At 38.9% G+C, this 23,028-nt stretch overlaps 1 protein-coding gene across 2 annotated transcripts; it reads left to right on the top strand.

Annotated features, from left to right (window-relative positions):
* Window positions 1-1,325: 1,325 nt before the first annotated feature.
* GOLGA5 (golgin A5) lies at window positions 1,326-22,737 on the top strand. Of its 2 annotated transcripts, XM_086749511.1 has the most exons (13): window positions 1,326-1,433; window positions 2,237-2,852; window positions 5,656-5,877; window positions 6,941-7,160; window positions 7,733-7,856; window positions 8,687-8,890; window positions 10,066-10,236; window positions 10,891-11,019; window positions 12,972-13,070; window positions 14,696-14,921; window positions 16,195-16,300; window positions 18,562-18,625; window positions 21,329-22,737. In XM_086749511.1, the coding sequence occupies exons 2-13, from the start codon at window positions 2,288-2,290 to the stop codon at window positions 21,407-21,409; spliced, it is 2,211 nt and encodes a 736-aa protein (XP_086605637.1). In that variant the 5' UTR covers window positions 1,326-1,433; window positions 2,237-2,287; the 3' UTR covers window positions 21,410-22,737. The 2 variants fall into 2 exon arrangements, with proteins under 2 accessions (XP_086605637.1, XP_086605638.1); XM_086749512.1 differs by lacking the exon at window positions 16,195-16,300.
* Window positions 22,738-23,028: the final 291 nt, after the last annotated feature.

Here is a 23,028-nt window from a genome sequence, read left to right as displayed (position 1 = left end):
GGGAATCAATCTCCTTAACACCAATGCAGCATTAAGAAGCAGGCATTCTTTACTGCGGCGCTGGATGCAAGGGGGATCGCTCCACCTAGCGTGCATGGCTTATCACATGTGAAGCAAAGTTTATATTATATAGAAACATACATATTCATTATATTTCATGGAATAGTCATGCATATTTAAAACGATTCTTAGAAATTATTATCATAAACTCCACCTTGCTGCGCATGCTCATTAAGTCTCTCCGGGGGTCTTCTGTGGTCTTCCAAGACCCCTGGTGGTCATGCCGGTAGGTTCTTTAATTGACCCCTTCTTATGGGCACGGGCAATACCACCTTGCTTGTTTTCTCCTCCATGGTGTATTGTTCTCCTCCTCCGTGTTGCATGGTCTCTGACCACAAAATTCTGGTATCTGTTATACGCTTGACCACCCTTATTTCTATTCTAGCCCAAATTAACTATTCTAATTGGTTAACTATTCCTTGACCAGCCTTGATGGGTCAGGGCTGTACTGGGAGCATAGCAGCATAAAACCACAACATTAAAGTATTGTCTACCCCATTCCCATTTCTATGTCAATTCTATTACTTTAGTTACAAAAGACCATGCAACAAACTGATCACTTTAGTTACGTTCTCCAACAAACCAGAAAGTGTAATAATCTCCTAGCAAGGTTCCTCTAGTTACTTATTCTAAGCCTAACAATTCTAACTTACAGATTATGCCTTACAATTTTCAGTTTCTTAATCAAACTTAACTCTTCTATTTGGTAGAATCTTGATTATTCTATCAGAATATGTGCAACACGGTAAAGCAGAGATGAGGTGAAGGACTTCCTGGGCCTGGAGCAGGCCAGTGGCACCTCGAACAGGTCACCCGCCACTTCTGGCCAGAGGGCAGCGAGCCAGTTTCTGTCAGGTCAAGCAGCCACCGACCGACCACCGTCCATGAAACCCCCGTGTCAGGTTTTTAACCGCGACGGCGAAGACCTTCCTTCACCCGTCTCTCCGCGGAGCTGGAGCTCCTCCTGCCATCACAAAGCGCAAGCGCAGCAAAGGCCAGCACCCGGCACCGCTCCCCTCAGGGGTGCCGGGAACAGCCGCCCCCAGACTCCGCTCCCCCAGGTTCCGCTCATCTCAGGTTCCGCTCATCTCAGGTTCCGCTCTTCCACGCTAGGCCCCGCCCCTCCCACCGGGCGAGGGGGCGGGGCCGTACGGCGGGGCTCACCCGGTGGGAGGGGCGGGGCTTGAAGCGCCACGCCGCCTCACGCAGCTCCCGGCGCTTCTTGCGCCTGCGCACTGCGTCCCGGAAGTCGGCCACGTCTGCCGGAAGATGGGGTGGCCGAGCAGATCCTGGCCCGGGGTCTCGCAGTGACCGTCGCCGCCCGGCACCCCCTTCTGTCTCGGGTCGAGAGGGGTCTCCCGCGCTAGGAGTAGGTGAGGCTGGGCTGGGCTGGGCTGGGCTGGGCTGGGCTGGGCTGGGGCCTCTGCCGCTCCTGAGGACCGCCAGATGGGGGCGGGAGGCCGGGGGCCGGGCCTGGGGTAGACAAGGGTGTCCCCGGGGAGGGGAGGGTGGGCAGCAGCCAGCTTGAACATCCCCCTCCCGCCCAGCCTCGCCTGGCCCTGCCTTCCCCCTTCCTTCTGCCGGTGTGCTTGGCCAAGGGACCTTCCAGAAGCCTGCTCTGGCGTGAAGGGCCTTTTCCCGGGAGCGGAGATAGAGGCCCACACATAGTCTCGCAGGCCTTTGGTGCAAGTGAAGGTGTGCACCTGTCCCCTGTGTTAGTGTCACGGAAGGGACAGCAGGCTGCAAAGTTTGTTGGGGAGAAGTTCCTCTGTCTGACTCAGGTTATGAATCTGCATGATGCGTCTAGAGCTTTGTAACTGCAATAAGCATCTGGCAGCTTTTCCTCCTCCAACTGAGCTTAGTTTTGTCAAGTACAAGTAGGCTTTATTTTCTGTTACTGTTTCAAGATTGTGTAGCAGGCTGGATGCTCTGTAGCAGCTCCTGATGCGAGAGACAGATATGCGGTCTGATTGCTAAGCCTTGTTTTTGTCTGTTTTCCCCAGAAACTGATTTGGTTTATTTCCAGTTACCAAAATGGAAAAATACCAAGCAAGTACGAGAAAAGTGTTAAAATAATTACACCCCTAACAGATTAACACAACAGTTGTTTAGGTAACTTATACATCTTGCCTTATCAACACCAGTCTGATTTGTAATCGTTCTATGTCTTTTGCAGCATATGGTCCTGAAATTTTAGTTTTATAGAATTTATCAACAGACACCCATCATGTCTTGGCTTGCTGATCTCGCTGGAAAGGCAGAGGATCTACTCAACAGAGTTGATCAAGGAGCTGCATCAGCTCTGAGCAAAAAAGACACAGCAAGCAGTACAGTTTATGATAACAAGGATCTGGACTCTGCCAGTGAATATTCTGAATTGCGCCAGCATACCGGAGAACTGAAATATCAGACGTTGTCCAAAGCAGCGTTCATCTCCTCAGCAGCTGATAATATTAAACATCAAAAGGCCACAATCCTAGCAGGAACAGCAAATGTTAAACCAGCACGTAGGACATCTTCAGAGGTTGCTTCTCCAGTAGAAAGTGTTTCCACACCCAGAGCTTCCTCACATTTTGTGAGAAGAAAAAAGCCGGACCCTGATGATGAGTTGCTATTTGATTTTCTCAACAGTTCAGAGAAAGAGCCTAATGGAAGGATGGACTCTAAAAAAGAGAAGAGCAAGGCACCTGTTCTTCAAAATCACTCTCGGACTTCAAGCATTAGTTCTGTGTCTGCCAGTACACAGAGTGCAAAAACTACTGAAGATAATTCCGCCAGGAGCCAAGGCAATGGTAGTTAAATAGTGTTGAGATATTTAAAACCCAAGTATGTCTAGGGTAAGGCTAGGTAATGGATTTACTGTTGCTTCATGAAACATTTAGTGGTAGTAGTATGTTAGATGTGTGGTATATAGCAGGGTCCTTAATGTTTTTTCATCACTGGGATAGTCTTAGATATCATGCTAATTTGACAAGCTGCGTAATTAATACCTAAATCTTTTGTGTTCTTGATCTACCTCATTGTATTGCTCACCTTGATGTCTCTGAGCTATGACCTAACCTTGCATCAGCCCCCGTACATTCCCACTTAGAAGCACAGGTGCTGCTACGTTTGTTTGGTCACTCAGGGGCTCTTACCTGTTGTTGCCACGTAGGAGAGAGAGCGACTTGCATTGGCTGGTACATGGTGTTGGCTGTTGCCCAGTGCACCATGTGAGGTGTGGTGAGTTTTTCCTCTGTTCCACCATGGAAGAGGGGTAGGCTGTCAAACTTGCTTGTCCTGCAGAGTGGGAAGTTGGATGTGGATAGGCTGTTGTAGAGCTACTGGCATGAGAGAGTTAAGTAAAGCCTTTGGGTTTGCCAGAAGTGGTTCATTGCTGCAGTCTAAATCCAGATGCCTGAAGGAGCCTCCAGGCCAGATGGTCTCAAGACATTGCCAAGGAGAATGTGGCTAGGAAGTGTCAGGAAGTTGTGTTCTCTCACAGACTGTCCAGTCTATACTCAGTCCTTGCTGTTGCTGTGCTACTTTGTTGTTGTTTATAAAATTGAAGCAAGTGGTTATATTACTTGTTAGTGGCGTAGTTAGAATACTTTTTCACTTGTTCAGTACTTTGAGTATGTAGAGCATTGTAAATGCCAGTTTTTTACTTACTATGTTAAGAATGCTGAAAAGTTTTAGCTGTAAAAAGGGATCATTTCCAGAGATGTGAATATTTTTGTTTTTCTGAGTCTGTTAACTTTTCAATAAGGTATAATAATAATAATTCAAATATGTTAGACCTGGCTACCAGGCTGTAATCAAAAAGGCTGTATAGCCTTGCTGATCGATGCTTAAGGAGCGTATTTGTTTTGCTCGGTGTGGCCTGTTGAATTTTCTTCTGAGAATTTTTGAGTGGAGTTTGCATCAAGGAGCTGCCAAATGAGGAAGCATACAATTACAACATTGAGCACACTAATTTCAAGGTTGATTGTATAGATAAACCTGTGTCATTTAAATGTTCTGTATAGCGTCTCTTGAAGTAGCTTATGCATTAGCTACAGACAAAAACAATTAATGTTATACTTCGTATGTTCCTTTGGGTATATTCTAATATGTGCTATAAATGGCTAATTCTTGCTTTGTTAGCTTCATTAGTCTATGGGCTTTTCCAGACAAATGAACGAGGATAAATTGTCTGATAATTTGGAAATTGTGTAAATGAATCAGAAGGAAGGAAACAACATTTCTTAGATCCGTTTTAAATAGGAAAGGGCTTGGGGAAAATGTGGAAGAAATGCTGCTGTCACTGCTGCTACCTGTTGGTGTGTTGTTCAGAATTAATGGTTTGTCCCAGCTCCCTGGGCTCTGGCTGCTGTTGCAGTGCTAACAAGGGAGGCGGAGCAGGTTGGTTAGTCATCACAAGGCGAAGTAAATAACGTTGTGACAGCTAAGCTGCAGTCTTGCTTGGAAGTAGTTGCAGTCCCCCTGGATTTTCAGCAGTTGCTCATCTGGGACATAGTAAATTCAGAAGAAATATTTTTGGATCACCTGCTTGTTTGTTTATTGTGTGCTGTGTTGTTTTATCTTAACACTGCTGCAAAGCTCCCAGCTATCTGCTTGCTGGAGTTGAGACTGTTACAGTGGATGTATCCATTTCACAGCCTTGCTCCAGGACGCTCTGTGTGGGTTTGTGCATGATGGGGAAAGGCTGTTGGATCCTTCTTTCCTGCAAGGGACTACTGCCTGGAGTTCCCTTACTGTTCTCACTGAGGTGCTAAGATTTAAAGAAAAAATAAAAAGAAAAATCTGTATTTTGGTTTCCGTAATCTATGCAATTACAGTTTGCATTGGCAGAAAGCTTTTAACAGTTTGGTAGGGTTGTATCTACCTTATATTTTTTCATTAGAGAAAGGAAAGATCATGCTTCTGCTTCAAATCACTGCAAGTCGATTTCTCTTAGTAAAAGTGCTTTTGAAAAATATTTTGAGATAAATATTAATGCAGAATTATCAGTAAGATTATATTTTAACTGAAATTATTCTTAAAATGCCTTTTTTTTACATAAGGATAACTAAAATATGTAGCTGTGTGGCTAAGTTATGTATTTAGGTTTGATATCAGAATGACTAAATGTAGTCATCTGAACAGATTTTTAAAAACAAAATTTACATCCTCAAAATAAAAATCTTGATGGCAAACCAGAGTGAACTTCTACTAGAAATTCCCCTAATTAGTTGCTATGTATATTTAATATCTTGTGTTATTCTCTCAGCTTCTGAATACATCTCTGAGCAGCATAGTCATAAAAAAGTATTAGTGTTTTGAAATCATAGATTTTACATTAATGTGATAAGAAATTTTATAACTTCCATGTCCTGTCTTGCAGGATTCACAAAAATGCTGCGTGATGCATGTATACTGTATAATAGTCTTACTTTGTGCAAGTACCTTGGGAGGAGCAGCTCCATATTCCATTTCAATATGAGCTATTTTGATTTTTTATTTTATTTTTATAGTATGCATTTAATCACTGATGCAGAACATGGAATTGTTGTTTATATATCAAGGCAATGTACAAATAAGTATATTAGGTCTAACTTGCATCTCTCTGTACAGAAACTCCAGACAGTTCAGATTCTGGACTGGGAGCACAAGGAGATGGCGTGAAGGATTCATCACTAAGTGCAGTGACTAATCCTAATCTTTCGGCTAATGATGATTCCAAATCACATGAGCTGTCCAATCTTCGCCTGGAGAATCAGCTGCTACGGAATGAAGTTCAATCTTTAAATCAGGAAATGGCTTCATTAATTCAGAGGTCCAAAGAAACACAAGAAGGTACTGTGGTTTGGAAACTAAACTGTAACATATTACTAAAATACTAGTGAACTAGAAAACAATGCTATTTCTATATTAGTGTTTTGTATTTATAATAAAATCTTTCTAGTTACATTTGCATGTATGTCTTACCAAGCAAAGTGATTCTTGGTTTCAGAACAATGAGCTGGAAGAGACTAAAAGGCTTGTTCAACTACAAAGATAACACAAATGATGATTAAAATGATGTGATCAAGTTAGTTCCAAAACTTACATATTATTAAAATGGCTTTAGCAAGTGTTAACAGTAATAAAATATTTTTCCTACTTTTTAAAGGCCATTGCAAAACACTTAATTTTTCAATTAGTAAATTTCCTTTAAATACTTCAGAATTTGACTGCTTTCTGGCTGTAGGCTGTAATCTCTGGTGCCTAAAAACTGACAGTGAAACTATAAAATCTAGTATTTTTTCATGGCTTTTTCAAAGCCAAATGAAATGACGGATATAAAAAATGTGAATGTAAAACCACTTAAATGATAAAACAGAGCAAACTGCCACTGCTGCAACTGAGGGACCACACTTTTGTCAAAGTATCTGTATGAACCAGAGAATTCTGATTTTCATTGAAGCTTAATATATGATTTTTTTTTTAATTAAAAACAGAAGGCTTAGTAAGTATTCTGGCATTATTTCAACAGTGGTGTATTTTTCTACTGTTTTTTTTAGGTTGAGTTTATTGTCACATTGAGTTTGAACTAAGTGCTTTAGGCAGAGGTTTCCAAGGCTTGCTCACGCGGGGCTAGTCAACAGTAGGCTATTGCAAGGGGTGGGGCCGGTAAAATTTGTCAGCTGCAGTGTGACGCAGAATGAAATACCTATTTTGAGATCACCTGCAAACTTTTATAGGTTGTGTTCTGACAGCCAATCTGGCATTTGTTACTTTTTTTGTAGCTCATGAGGTTTCAGTCTTACTACTTGGTTGTGTTTAATTTCTTTCTTTAAGAAATGCGATAGTTGTGACCATTAACAAGACCTTGAAACACTTGCTTTTATAAACTTCAAAGAAACTTCTCATTTTGTAGAATTGAACAAATCCCGGGAAAGGGTGGAGAAGTGGAATGTTGATCATTCAAAGAGTGACAGAATGGTTAGAGAACTTCGAGCTCGAGTTGATGATCTGACAGAAGCTGTTGGTGCTAAGGATTCACAGCTAGCTGTGCTGAAAGTACGGTTGCAAGAAGCTGATCAGCTCTTAAGTGCTCGGACGGAAGCTTTGGAAGCGTTGCAGAGTGAAAAATCACGGTACTTCATAATTTCATACTTCACAATTCTGCAAATAGAACTAGGTTTGAAAATTCAAGGTAGATTATTTAGTCTCTTTAAGAATAAAAATGAATAAACTAGTGGTGAAAGAGATTGTATGATGATTTGAAATATGAGGACTAAAGTTTGCTCTGAGCCCACTGTATCATAGCTGGCAGTGGGAACAGGGAAATGAGTATTAAATATGGGCAATTGTCACCTGATTATTGAAATCTATTTTGTATAAAGTATTTATGTTTGTGTCAGGGAGCTGAAGATCTTAAGAAAAATGTTTTTGTCTTGAAAAATACATTTGCTTATCCACAAATATGGAGACTTTTCTGACTTATCTCAGTGTTGGGATATGAATCAGTAATTGGATACTCCAGAATATAGGTCAAGGAGGAGGTGCACGAGTCATTAATTCCAGGCCTCACACCTGTAGCCAGCCATGTTCAGTAATTTACTGGGTAAATTTTCAAAGCTGGTCTGAAAACGAGGTAATCATATTTCTACCCGAAAATCGCACTAGATTTCTTCTTTTTCAATTAGTCTTTATATTGCTCTTTCAGGATAATACAAGACCATAGCGAAGGGAGCAGTTTGCAAAATCAAGCCCTTCAAACTCTTCAGGAGAGGCTGCGTGATGCAGACTCCGCACTCAAGCGAGAGCAAGAAAGTTACAAACAAATGCAGGTTAGAAATGAAGAGCAGGGAAGAGTTTGAGATTCTGCTTTTGAGATCAAATCTGTCAGGTTCTAGCTGCTCTCTCTTCCCCCCAACTTCAGTTCCTGTTCAGACTGCTGAGTGCTGGGAAGGATGTGTGGTCTGCTGCACTAAGTATTTTTGTGTTGCTAGTTCAGTTCTTATATATTCCTTTGAAAGCTTTGTGATTGAAAGTTTTTGAGGATTAATGCTGACAATTTTTGCTGCTTTTTCATGCTAACTTTAATGTAAAAACATGTTTTAAACCTAAATCAATAGTCAGTTTAATTTTCCATGCTGTGTTCTTACACAACAAATCATTACACAATTTTAATGTGTGATTTTAAGAATATTTTAATGTGGACGATTGAATCTGTGGTAAAGATGTGAGTACATAATTGCTAGAGACTGTGTTCCACGCTTAGCTTGGCTTTTGTTATATATAATAGCATCTTTGAAAATCTTTATCAGTGTCTTTATTTTTTAAGTATATCAAAGTATGACAGACTGCACTTGATAATATTTTTTAGGAGAAAGCTTGCTTTTTATTTACTAAATAAACATAAATAATACTGAAATTGTTATTCCCTCGTTATTACTAATGAGAGAAAGAAATGCATACTTTTACTGTTATTATTTAGCACTTACTTAAGCACGCAGTATTTCTTTCCACATAGCACTAGTGCATCTTTTCAGTTGAAGGTGATAGATATGAAATGCTCTGTCATGTGTAGTTGCTTTTAAACTCTTTTTTTTTTCCTTTCTAGGTTAAAGTTGAGACTATGTTTAAACACAAAGTATTGTTTCTTTATTGCTAATAGAATGAGTTTGCGGCTCGTCTAAGTAAAATGGAGGCAGAACGTCAGAATTTGGCAGAAGGCATAACTGTAGCAGAAAGAAAGTATTTAGATGAGAAGAGGCGAGCTGATGAGCTTCAGCAGCAAATCAAAGTAACTAAAAACCACCTAGAATCTGCAAAACAGGAGCTGACAGACTATAAACAGAAAGCTACTCGCATACTCCAAGTAAGCATTTCTGTAAAGAAATCCAACTTGATTTGTACACTTAATTTTTCTAAGGTGTTATGCTTCATGTAATCTAATTTGTGGTTTTCTTTGCATCACCTTTAATATATTTTGGAGCATACCTATAATGATACCTCTACAAAACAGCTACCAGTCTGCATTTTGTAGAAGTTTACAGATTGAGTTAAGTAATTGGAATGGAAGTTCAGGTCCTGAACTTAAAAAAGAATCCCAGTGAACCATTGCACTTACTGTGCGACCTTTGTCAGTGTGTTCTGCATGCAAGAGTCCAGCCTTAGGCAGATACATAGATAAATGTAACCTACAATTTGTTCCACACTCAGTATTCTTGAGTCGGGTATTGCTCTCTTCTGCTTGAGGCTGAAGCATAGCATGTATCAGATGCTTACGTGTTAACCGAAGAAAATATTTTTATATATTCTGAAACGTTGCATGTGATCAGCGTTATATAAATAATGGCAAAATTAGGTATTTTGTGCAGAGTTCTGTGCTACCTAAGTTGTCAAAGATATCAAATCCAAACATGATTAATTTGAGTTTTCTTTATAAAAGTTAGCAAAATGCTGGAGATAAAGGTGTCAGTTTAGAACAATTAATGTAGTCTGATATCTAAGGACAAGTTTTAAATCATCTTGATAAATATGGGATGCATGAGATCAGAAGTCAATGTTGAGCTAACATGAGGTTGGCTCTGAATAAAATGCTTCATCCTCTTTTCCAGAATCGTTACCGCTGTATTTGGCCATTATTTGGCTTTGTTGGGAGGAGAAAGGATGGACTGAAAGGGGTTCAGTTTTATTTTTGGTGTCTGTTTGTGTCTGTCTTCTCTCTTATGATAGCTGGAACACCCAAATTTTTATCTGTTACATGTTTCACATTCCAGGCACTTTTAGAGAGAAAAGCTGTACTCTTCCTCAGATAACACAGACTTCAGTAAATCCAGTCTCATGGCGTATAGGAAGTCAGAAAAATTATCAGTAGGGAAGCATTTTCATTTTAAGATGTGTAGGGTCATTATTAACTTGGCTAAAACAACAGATAAAGCGGTTCTTTTATTGTCTATATTTGCTCTAAAATTCAAAGTCATTTGGGCGTATTCTAGTTGAGCACTTGTTAAATACTACAGTAAATAATATATTGATTTATTATTTCAGTCTAAAGAGAAGTTGATAAACAGCTTAAAAGAAGGCTCAGGTATTGAAGGCCTGGATAGCAATACTGCAAGCACGATGGAACTAGAAGAACTGAGACATGAGCGAGATACTCAGAGAGAAGAAATACAAAAACTAATGGGACAAATACAGCAGATGAGAACAGAGCTGCAGGTAGCTATGATTATGTACACATGTATTTGTAGTTAGCCATGCACAAAGGACTGTTTTCTTGTATACTTTAGGGCTGTTGCTTCTAGTGTTTATTTGACTTAGTATTAAAATAAGCCAGCTTTTACTCAAGGTGAAACAAATGTTTATAGATACCAAATTTCTTTCCATGTTCTCTCTCACTACTTCAGCTCATGGTGGGAGAAATACTGTAAATACCACTTCTCTCAGCCCTTGCTACTATGTGCTCCTTTTGAGGGAAGCATTTGTTTCCAAACAAATGTGTTGTTTCTGTAGAGATCACCTATATCCTGTTCTGCAAGGGCAACTAATCCTTGAAGCGACTGTAATCTGAGTCGTCTGCTGGCATAATTGACTCAACCCAGCAGTTGCACACAAGCTTACTTTACATGGTTTTACCCTGTAGACAGTAGGAGGGAAAAAGTGGAGGCTTTTCTTCTTCACAAAATGCATTTAATTACTATATTAGTAAAAATATTCTGTATGAAATGACCAAATGGCATTTATTCAACACACCCTCACCTTCCTTTTCCTTTGAAGTAATACTGCAAATACAAGGTTTCTTTGCTGTTACCTATGACAGATTGCAGTGTTGTTTGAATGTCAGTGAAATGGCAACGTTTCTGTTCATTTCAGGATATGGAGACTCAGCAGGTAAGTGAAGCTGAGTCAGTGAGAGAGCAGCTTCAAGACCTACAAGAGCAAATAACAGCACATAAAATGGCCAAGCAAGAGGCAGAAGCTGAACTAGAACGGCAAAAACAGGTAAGGAATTGTTGAAAGCCGATTGGTCTTATTTTAGACCTCATATGGTGTCATCAGTAAAGCATTTGGCTTAATAAGAAAGTAGCTTATACAGTATTTGGGTTATTTTTTTTTATCTGATGTTCTAAAGAAATCCCCAAAAGCTTAACGAATGTCACTCGGCCAAACAAAGCACAACCAGTACTAAGCAATGGACAGGACCTTCTGAATACTCCTGATAAAACGAGATCTCGCTGATGTATTAAAGAATAAACCCTAGGGTTTATTTTTTAGTTAAAAAATGGCCCCAGGGAGTGCACAAAATTGAACACGATCTTAAATTTTATTCAGCAGAGGAGGAATCAAACAATAGGGATATATAAGATTTGTAAGCATTATTTTGTCAAGAAACAAATACTAAAAGTGGTTACTGTGCAACTTCCTCTGCTCAATTACTATGTAAGATTTAGCTTGTAAAACAATGTTACTGTAGTACCAGTTCATAGGTAATTTTTAAAAATCCACTTGTTACTCAGTTCTCAATCGAAATGTTACTTACAAACTGCTTTATAAGACAAATTGCTGATAAAATTGTATTAATTAATTCTGTCAGATTGTGTCATTTTTTTAAAGCAAAATCCCACTTGATTTAAGTGGTTTTGTGCTAAAAAGAGCAGAAAAAAAGGGCAAATTTCTTATTTTGTGCAGACAAACTTATTATTCAGTAGAAATCAGACAAATGCTTTGCTCCCTATTAAAAAATTTCTCTGTAAGAAAAAGCTCATGTAATGAGAATTAATGATGAGGAAAGCATGAGAATACACTGTATCTGCTAGGAACAATTTATCTTACAGGATTATCTGTCCTTCCAGAAATTACATTTTAATGAGATGCTAGCAGCTTGCTTATACTAATTAAAAGGCAGAAGTTGAGGTTTGCTCTTCATGGATAGCTGATGTTTATTGTATCAAAGCAGATGGTAGATTGTATTTTGTTACTCCTGCCCTTCTGAGGTGTGTAAATTAAGTCAGTACTACATATAAAAAAAAGTGAGGTGAATTAAAAAAAAAAAAGTTGTCATTATCAGTTATTAGAGAAACGGAAGTATTTCTTTTGATGACGCACATTTACATGTGCTTTGAAAGTAATTGTGTCCATTGATTCTTAATACAATTACGATCTGTTCTATCTGGGAGTTCCTTTAGCTGTTTCTGAGACTGAAGATGAAAAATAAGTAGAGGAGTTATTTTTTGTACATCTGATGGTTTGAAGGGAGATTAGGAGTATTTGTTTTCTGTAGCAACTGACAGCTGAAGTGATGCAGTGATTTGAAGACTATCTTAATTTAAAAGACAAGCATGACAGACCTTCAGAGTTAATATCGCCACTAAATCATGGGACTAGCAAAACATACAGTTGGATTTGCTGTTCACTAAGTTGTCCCTTACTAATATTCCTTCCCCTTTAACATCTGTTATGTTAATTTATCCTAAACCTTAAAGGAAGATCTGTCATACAGAATTATAGATAGATATGACAAGGATTTTTAAACACTTAAAAAATGGTGTCTCAGATTGATGAGTTTATTTTAGGAACGCGGATTCCCCCACAAAGTATTTCCTAATTGTTTAAATTACACTATTGACATCATTTCAAAATAGCAATATAATAATAAGGAAGATAAATCATGGTTCCAATGAAATTGTGTGATTCTTAGTAAACTAGTCTGGATTAATATTTATATTAAGTTAGTTTCCACAAAATAACTTGATAAGTCGTGTAGGTTTTGCCTTTATACTCAGCGCTCTCTTCCCTTCCCACCTCAGACAGGCACCTAACTAAGATTAATTTTCAGTTTATGTTTAATTTTATGCAGCATATTGCCTCTACTGTGAATTTCTAGATAAGAGAATGTCTCTCAAAATGCATATATATATAAAGTCTTTTATTTGTGATTGTGATAAATTTTGTAGGAACTCCGTTATACTGAGGAAGAATTGTATCAAACGAAGAATACTTTGCAAACCAGAATAAAAGACAGAGAGGAAGAAATTCAGAAGCTCAGAAATCAGGTATGTATGTGGATAGAAAATAACTATCTCCTTCAAGATAGAAGAAACATAAAAGTTCTACTAATGAGTTACAGTTTACTTTTTTTCAATACAGAGTAGAGTTTTGAGTGGAGGGAGTACAAGAAGGGAACCATAAAGTAGTAAATAGCCTAGTTTGTAATCGCATGTGCTTTTGTCTTCAGAGAGTGGGGGGAAAATTAACCTGTGTCCCAACTAGACATGATGGGATGGTGCTGGATCAACATTCTTTTGGAAAACTAAAAAACAGTTATTGGCATGTGATTAGGTCATTGTGATTTGTGCTAAGATCCTTTTAACTGGGCATAAGAACATAAGTAATGTCCTACTGACTCAGTGATCCATCTAGCTCGCTGTTGTGTCTTGGACAGTGGCAATGAGGCCAGCATGTGAGCCTGGCGACTTTCTTCACTCCCTTGTACTCACTCAGCATCAGCAGTTGAATTAGGGACGTTAGTGTTTGTGTCACTACTAAGCCGCACCAGTATGTTTGTGGACCTATTTTCCTTGAATCAGTCTAAACCTTTTGGGATGTTCTGATACTTGTCAGCCCCAACAGTCTCCTTGCACAGCATGAAGGCATAGGCCTCGTTTTGTGTAAATGATCTTAGTTAATGCAAGTAGTCTATATGTAGAGAAATGGATGGTCTAGAGTCAGCTGTGGTCAGCTGTGCAGTTATAGTGTCAGATGGTTTGGAAATTTTTGTGTTGTAATACAAATTTCTTGAGCCTGTTGATAGATTATTCTTCTGGTAGTGCTGGCTTCAGGACTACCTGCACTTGCCCTGGTGCATTGCATCTGATTTGTATTTTTGATATCTCACTGCTTCTGGTTCTTGCTGAGTCTGTTTTTTCATCACTGAAGCTATATCTTTGTCATATATGGTACTACAAGTGGCAGAGGTTCAAGACTGTAGTGAATAGACAAGTTATTGCACATATGGCTAATCTGGAGATTCCTATTTGCTTTAATTATTTTCTGCAAATTGAATTACGTGATCCATGTCTTCTTTTGCTGTCCTTGCAGTTTCTATTTGCTAGTACAATCATGTTTTCTGCCTCAGTGCTCCTCAATTCTTCTGTGACATATCCTGCATTTTCACCATTTTAATTCAAGCTTTCCTGTAGAGTGGCATCCAGTTCTCCCTGTTTGTACTGAGGTTTCTCTTCCTCACTTGAAAACACTTTATGCACCCACTTGTTTTGTGAAGTTGCAAGTATAATAGCCAGACTTGATTATCTTGCTGTTGTCATGCCTACCATTTAAAATCAGCTCTGAGGCTTAGCGTTGATTTTTGTGACCAAACTTATGATTATACAGAAATGTTCATGTGATTAGAGGTGGAAAACATAAGAATATGTTTTTACGTAGTATCCTGTGCCATGTAAAATCTTGTTTTAGCAACTGTCGAAATTAAGTTTCTTCTTAGAAACTTAACTAGCACACTTAGTGTGCTCATTGGTGATGATTTTGGTAGTACTATCCCATAAAATTCCACAGTGGGGTAACTTGGTTCTTGGAGGGCTTAGATTTTTGGAGTTTCATAATATGTCAGTTGGTCAGACTTAGAACTTATTCTGATTTTTTTCTTTGCTTTGTTCTTTAGCTCACAAACAAGACTCTAAGTAGTAGTAGTCAGACAGAATTAGAAAATCGGCTTCATCAGCTGACAGAAACACTAATTCAGAAGCAAACCATGTTGGAGAGCCTGAGCACAGAGAAAAACTCGCTCGTCTATCAACTGGAACGACTTGAGCAACAGCTGAAGACTATCCAAGGCAGTAGTACTAATGGGCCTTCCATTAATATGACAGGAATTGATGGTGCTGAAGGTAAATAAGGAAATACAAAACTTAAAACCATGTCCTTTCTGCAGTTCAGGCTTTTATACTTCCTAATGCCTTTCCCTGAAAGTCTGAGTTTATAAGGAAAAAAAATGCTGAAAATGTGCAGCTTATGACAGAGACCTTGTCAACAGCAGCCAGTATCATAAAAAATAGTTGAATAAACAGTCCTTTTTGTGTCTAAACGGCTGTAAACTTAATAAAGCCAATTTAATCTTAATTCTCAATACTGTGGCACTTTTGGAACAATCTTATTTACAGATTCTGTCACAGGTGCCATTAAGTGTTTTTTGGGGTTTAAACTGAATGTCAGAAGCAGGATGTAAGTCTTCTCTTGTGAAAATGGCTTGGGAAGTGGCCAAGAATGGGATACATCCTTTTGAGAGTTGATCAGAATTCTGGTTGAAATCTATTTCCTACTTTCTTTCTGTTTGTCTTGAAAAGCAACTTAAAATATGGTGGTTTTGCTTAGGTTGGTTTGTCTGTACTGTGTAGCAATCATCCTATATCCATAGGAGAACCTCAGCAGTTGATCCGTGAATTTGAGATGTTACTTTTCAAAGTCAAAGTTTGTAGTTTTATATATATGGTAGTAACTTAAAAGCAATGGGCAATTTAAGCAAATGGACCTTTACTTAGAGGTGTAAAATGACAATCCAGACTTTTGTTTCTCTGCTTATGAAAGACTTCTAAAGAAATAAGGTAGGATAACTAGCAAATTTGAAATATATTTCCTTTTGGCTTGTTCTTATGTAACTTCAGTAAGCTTAAGTTTAGTTGCACAAAGGTGAGATTATCTAAGAATCTTCTTTTTTTTAATAAAGTTGAAAAATAGTGAAAATGTAAATAAAGTATAAGTTTTTGGAATATAGAAGTTAGTATCAGAAATGCTGTCAAAGTTTTACTGTATGAGAAATAAAAGCAAATGGAGAAACTATGACAGTATCAAACCCACCTAATAACAGAATTGCTGTTACATAATAGAACTGAATATTAAGATGTCCATCTAGTGAACTAAAATAAATTTTAAAAATATACTAAGTTGAAGAAACATTTGACTTGGTTGTAAGTTTATCAAGAATTCTCACCTCAAAACACACTCCTCTGCCTGCAGCAAAACGGCACTAACAGATGAATCACTATTTTTATATTACTTTTATATATCTTTGTTATACACTATCAATTTGTTTTCCTTAAAAAACAACCTTGCTGGTTTTAGACTAATGAGATTTTTTCTTTCTTTTTTTTCCCCTTCAAATAGGTGCTCGTATGCGTAATGTTCCTGTCCTGTTTAGCGATGTGGATGCTAACATGGCAGGAATGTATGGGAGGGTTCGCAAAGCTGCCAGTAGTATTGATCAGTTTAGGTAAGAGTGTCTGAAGGGAATAAATTCTGTAATAGCTGGAATCCTTTTGCAGTTTTCAAATGGCACAGTGTCTGTTTTGAATTGCTTTTATGGAGGTAAAAGTAAAAAATAATGAAGAATGTATTAAGTACAGTATAAATTACTAAATATTGACGTAGTTCATTTATGCTTTCCTATGATATGAATATCCTTTGGATTTTGCAAATTATAGTCAATTATTTAAACAATGCTCTTGTAGACTTTAATACAAGAGAATTACTAAACTATGTACAAAAACCCCTAACCTTTTCAATTACCATCTTCCAGCTCTTTTGCTTTCAGAGGTTTTGACTGTGTCTGTGATAAACACTGTAAGAGTGTATTATTATTGGAGGAGTATCAAATGTGCTCAGTCGGGGAGTATCATATGTATTCTTTTAGTCCTGTTTAGGCATCCTGATGAAGACAAGATTCTGGATTCTGACCCAGTGCAGCTATTTACCTTGAGGGATAATCCGTTTGAGGAATTAATAAATAAAAATCATTCTGGATCCAGCGAAAGACTTGCTTTGATCCCTTGTCTGAGCAGTTAGGTTAATCGTCAATATTCACAACAGAGGTCTGCTCCAAAACTTGAATCAAATACCAATAGAAAACTGTCCTGGTTTTGGCTGGGATTGAGCTAATTTTCTTCCCAGTAGCTGCCCTGTTTTGGATTTAATATGGGATTTGGTATGTGAAGAATGTTGATAACACACTGATGTTATTAGTTGTTGCTAAGAGATCAAGAACTTCTTGCAGCTTCCCAGGTTTTTCTAATGTGCAGGTACAAGAAGCTGGGAGAGGTATAGCCAGTACAGTTACCCAAACTGGCCAAAGAGAGCATTCCATGCCATAATTGCCATGCTCAGTATATAAGTGGAGATTGGCCAGTGGGCAGCTCTCTCGCTTTTGCTGTCTTTCGCTCTCTCTCTCTAGAGGTCATTCCAAGATCGCTCCCAGTTCCGTTCTGTGATCGCTATGTGGGACAGACTGTATTGGTAGTCGAGTCTTCGGGTGGTTAGAAATTGTGCATTTATATATTTTATTATCCAAATATTTAATTATTATTAATATGTGTTGTTATTATTATCTTTTCCTTTGCTGTCCTAGTAAATTGTCTTTATCTCAACCCGCAAGTTTTCCTTTCTTTCCAATTCTCTCCCCTGTCCTTCTGGGAATGCGGAGCGAGCGGCTGTGTGGTGCTTGATAGCTGAGTGGAGTTAAACCACAACAGTCCCATTGAGAGACTGAGTCTCATGCTCTACTGACTGAGCTAGCTGGGCCCCTTGGCCCCACATTGAGTGCCAAAAAGGGTTGTCAGCTAGCTCAGTCGGTAGAGCTTGAGACTCTTAATCTCTTAATAGGACTGTTGTGGTTTAATCCCAGCCGGCAACTAAGTGCCACACATCTGCTCGCTTCACCCTGCTGCTCCCCAGGGGGCTAGGGGAAAGAACTGGAAAGAAAGGAAAACTCATGGGTTGAGATAAAGACAATTTACTAGGACAGCAAAGGAAAAGATAATAATAATATATAAAAGTAATATAAGGATAATAAAATACACAAATGCACAATTTCTCACCACCCAATAACCGGTACAACCCGTCCCATGCAGTAATCATGGAATGGAACTGGGAGTGATCTCAGAACGATACTGAGAGCAAGCGAAATGGAGCAAGAGTGAGAGAGCTGCCCACCAGCAACCCCCGCTTACATACTGAACATGGTATTTATGGCATGGAATACTCTCTTTGGCCAGTTTGGGTCAGCGGTACCAGCTATACTCCTGTAGCGGTAAACTTGGAAAACCCATGTCTTTTTCATCTAATGAAATATTAGAATGGTAGTGATCTATCAATTTTTTGAAAGGAGTCCAAGTTTTTAGTTGCTTAAATCTTTTTGAAAGATTCATGACAGCTCCTGAAGAAAAAATTGACAAACCTGTGGTGTATTTGTGAATTTTAAAATATCTGTACAACTCCTGAGTCTTAGCTCTTTTCCACAAACTCTGAGCCTAGCATGTAACAGAAAAAGCTAGAAGAATATGTTTTATGATCTGAATTCTGAATTTTCTCATTCCATATAATGTCTTCAATACACGAAGTAAAATTCAAGTCAGAAACAAAGCCATGTGTATAGTATCAGCTGGTGTTTATGAGTTTGTGGTGATTACAATGAGAGGAATTGGAATTTATTGGTAAGTGCTAACTTGTGCATTTTGTTTTTCTCTTGTACTTGTGTAGCATTCGGCTGGGAATCTTTCTAAGGCGGTATCCCATAGCAAGAGTCTTTGTAATAATTTACATGGTGAGTAAGCTTTCTTTAAAGTAAGAAGTTTAATGCAAGATTTATATAGCCAGTTTTATATAATGCATCTGTCATAGTTTAGCCCCACTTAGAACTAAGCCCTACAGAGTCGCTCACTGATACTCCCCACCCTCCGACAGAATGGGGGAGAGGTGATGTAACAAAATCCTTGAGGGTCAAGATAAGGACAGGGAGAGATCGTTCAGCAGTTGCTGTTACGGGCAAAACAGACCTGACTTGGAGAAACTAATTCAATTTATTAGCAATAAGACCAAAGTAGGATAATGAGAGACAAAATCAGATCTTAAAAACACCTTTCACCCATCCCTCCCATTTTCCTGGGCTTAACTTCATTCCTGACTATCTCCAGCCTCCTCCCCACTGAGTGGCATGGTGGGAATAGGGAATGGGGGTTGTGGTTAGTTCATCACATGCTGCTTTCTGCCAGTCCTTCCTCCTCAGGGGAAGAACTCCTCACGCTCTTCCCCTGCTCCAGTGTATGGTCCCTCCCACAGGCTACAGTCCTTCATGAACTGCACCACTGTGAGTCCTTCTCCACGGGGTGCAGTCCCTCAGGAACAGGTTGCTCCAGCTCCACGAGCCACAGCCTCCTTCAGGCATCTGCCTGCCCCAGCGTGGGGTCCTCCATGGGTTGCAGGCAGATTTCTGCTCCTCCACGGGCTGCAGGGGGACAGTATTGCCTAATCATGGTCATCACCACGATGGAGCAGGGGGAATCTCATCAGGAGTGACTTTGCTCCTCCCCCTCCTTCTTTACTGACCTTGGCATCTGCAGCCGTTCCTTTCACAAGCAATTCTTCAGAACTGGACCCAGGCAGACACCTCCTGTATTCTCTAACATTCCCTCGCCCCTCCTCTCTGCCAGTCCAGCCAGCCTCCCAATGGGAGGCTGGAAGGCAAAGCCCATGCCTCCTCCTCTCTCTCTGTGCTCCTGCTTTTCTTTTTTTCCTCCTTCTTATATCCGTTAGCACACGTTATCTCTGTCACCAATTGGCTCAGCCCTGGCCAGCAGCACATCTGCTCTGGCACTGGCTGGGTCCACTGAACAAAGGGGAAACTTCCAGCAGCTTCTCACAGAAGCTGCCACTGAAGTCTGTCCTGCTACACAAACCCAACACAACATCTGAAGTTACGAGATGTTTGCTGTTCAAAAGGCTGTATAATGAACAAGTCAATATATTTTTTTTGTAAAGCAGATGAAATAGTACTTCCATTGGAGTCGTGTTGCTTGGCAGCTTTCAGTTTTTTCCAGGAATTCTTTGTATAGCAGTCTTAAAGACGTTTATGTAACTACCATTTAAAAAACTGTAAAAGTGAAGTTTTAGTACTAAAATAGAAAATAACAGCGACCTTTTGCCAAGGCTAACCACCACACCTGCATGCACTGCATTTAGAGAAACAACATCTTATAGCTTTTAAAATATTTAGCACTTCATTTTTTGTTCAATGACTCAAAATCACACTTCTCTAGTGGCTGACAAAGTAGCGAAAAAAATTTTTCTTGTAGACTTAAACAAATAGTAGAAAGTTGCTCATTCATACCAGGTGAGATTGTCAGACTTGGACTTGATAAAAAATAAATTCCTCCGTTTTCCACTGGAGGGCAGGTGTCTGTCAGTTTAAGTGACCTGTGATAGGGTAGGTGTGTAGTCTGCCCTGCTTGAAAATATTCCACTAGTTGAGCCTTTGAGTCCTTGAAATATTAAAAAAAAAAAAAAAAAAAAAGTTGCTTGAGAAAGCATAATTACTGTCCTGAACAGAATTTCCAAGAACAGCTCTCGCTATTTCAGGATAGAAAGCAGACAGACACACATGAATAAAGGAAATTACAATTTCCCCTGCAATTGCTTCTTCCAGCCAGTTAAGTACTGGAAGGAACAGGGCTGTTTCATTCCAAACCTCTCTCTTTCCTCCTGTTCATGACTTAGACTTATCAATATATTAATTAAATGTTTTGTACCAAAGCACTGAAGACTTCCGCTGCCTAAGTTGCTACCTGAAGTGAAACTCGATGATGGTTGCGTAGGAGCTGTATATTGGGCAGTCAGTGACAGTTGCCCTTTTGCAGCTTGAACCTTGACTATGACTATTGTAACTAGATTTTTTTTTTTTTAAAAAGAAATGTCACTTATTTATTCTGACAGTTACCGCCCTTGTTGCAGCCCCAGCAACTCCTATTCTAACTGGATATTTTCAGCCAAATTTGAATGAGAATTAACATTCCTAAGAAGTTCATAAAAATGCCTCAAATCAGTGTTCATGGTAAGGAGAAGGAAAGCAGAACTTGACTGTTTCACACCTTCTGGTATCAGCCAGCTGGCCCAGGAGTAGTGGCTTACCATTCATTGAGGCAGATCACATAATGTGCTGACTAGGGCCTGGATATCAGAGAGAATAGCTGGAGTTACCGAGGCATGGAGGAAAAGAGAAGCCAGAGGATATATATCTGTAGGAAACCAGGTTGCTTTAGTTTTCTGCAAGTGGCTTCTTCAGAATCTGACTCAGCATTTCGTTGTGTAAATACGTTTTTTTAGGAGTATCTGAATAATATGAAAAATATTTAATCAAAATATTTTACAAAACTAGGATTTATTAGCTCTCATTGAGAGCCCTTGTATTTACTGCTACTGTAAGTAATGATTGCCAGTGCTGATAAGTTAATTCTTTCTTCTCTTTTCCCAGGCATTGCTTCATCTCTGGGTCATGATTGTTCTGCTTACCTACACCCCAGAAATGCATCATGACAGTCCCAGTGGCAGATAGACTGAGACGGGACCATATGCTGTGCTAATATGATTTGGACTGGCAGGGTCTTTGGAATAATCAGTCCTGAAATATCAGCAAACTTTTCCTCATGGTGTTCAGGAAGAATGAAAACCATCATGCCTGATTTATCACTACTTTTCAAATACATGTATACTACTACATAGCTTTTTCAGTTTAGCTAAAAGAGCATCACTTTCCTGGAGAAATAAAGCTGTTAAGTTAAGCTATGGTTAGCCTTTACGTTTTATGTAGACCTTCTGGTGGTTAGAGTAAAAGATAAGGCTTGTACCTGCAGAGGAGTGCAAGGATTTCTGAAATTACAGGTATATATGGTACACATTATTTTAGATCATACTGGATGTGGGTCAGGTAGTAAACTGTACTTAACAATTTATTAAATAAACTTTATTCTTTTTGGTTTCTTTTAGTCTGCTTTTGCACTTCTGTCTTTAACTTTGTAAGTAATAGGCTTTTCCTTAACATGTTAAACTGAGAAAAAGACAATGGATTGGTGCAATATCTTTTTGTAAATAAGTTTTAAAATAAAATATTATGCACTCTTCTTAGCTTTGTACTTCTAGTGCAATAGTTATATCTTCCCTACCAGCTCAGTAACAGGGCTGCCTGTTTAAAGGCTGATATTTTGCCTATTTAAAGGCTGGTCTTTTAGCTTTATTAGAGAAAGAGAGAGATGGTTTTGAGAAAGAAGGTTCAAACTCTTTAGAAATAATGATGTTTCTTTTTGCACTTGAAATTTATATATTTCAACTGCATTTTCAGATACCTCTCTCATTACTACGTCTTAATCAGATCTTATTGAAAAAATTATTTTCTAAAGCTTTCAGTACTTAATTAAAACTATTTCTATACAAAATCTATCAAAACATCAAAAACTTCTCATGTCTAAACATTTACCAAATATGCTAACAAACCTCATCAAATATTTATCGTAAAACCCACAATACAAAACCAAACCTACTGTAACAGTTCTGTCATTGGACTGTGGCATTCTGTAATTATGAATTCTTAATGCACAATAATACGAGGTCACTTTATTTCCCTAAGAAATTTCTTGTTTTCTTGTGTGGTGCTCAAAGCTGAGTAATGAAAAGATGACTACAAGCGATTTGCCACTAAGAATACAGTTCTGTTTTCATGTGACTTGGACACGCTAAGCATTAGTCCCGCGCACAAGGTCTGTCATGCTAACTCCTGTAGAAATGTTACAGTAGACAAATGACTGTATTGCTGCTCTGATTCAGATCTTGCAGAGAAAACTGAAATGTTTTGATGAACTAAGTAATAAAAGAGAGCATTTACTTTAAGCTGTGTCACTGCCCTCTGTCACATTTGTTGCACTTTGGCTATTTCCTGTTGCCTGTTTTCAGTTCTGATCCTAAAGCCACTTTTGAACCCTGGGGATTGTTGATTGCTATAGAAGAAGATCAGGTAAGGCCATTTGTACAATCTTTCTGTACACATGGATTTTTTTTCATTTAAAATCTCCAGATCACTGAATCTTTGGATACTCCAGTATACTGTCATAATTTGAGGGGAACATCCTTGGTGGTTTGTTATAAACCCCTTACAGCTTTGCTGACATCACACCACCTGCA

This window comes from Chlamydotis macqueenii, chromosome 5 (assembly GCF_036417535.1).
Source record: "Chlamydotis macqueenii isolate bChlMac1 chromosome 5, bChlMac1.mat, whole genome shotgun sequence".
Taxonomy (NCBI): Eukaryota; Metazoa; Chordata; class Aves; order Otidiformes; family Otididae; genus Chlamydotis; species Chlamydotis macqueenii.
Note: the sequence above shows the minus strand (reverse complement) of the source record. Positions and strands in the feature narration are given on the sequence as shown.

Coding starts and splice junctions, on each gene's coding strand:
- GOLGA5 (XM_086749511.1), top strand. CDS start 2,288: ATGTCTTGGCTTGCTGATCTCGCTGGAAAGGCAGAGGATCTACTCAAC. Junction 5,878..6,940: donor GTCCAAAGAAACACAAGAAG/GTACTGTGGTTT, acceptor CTCATTTTGTAG/AATTGAACAAATCCCGGGAA. Junction 8,891..10,065: donor AAGCTACTCGCATACTCCAA/GTAAGCATTTCT, acceptor TTATTATTTCAG/TCTAAAGAGAAGTTGATAAA.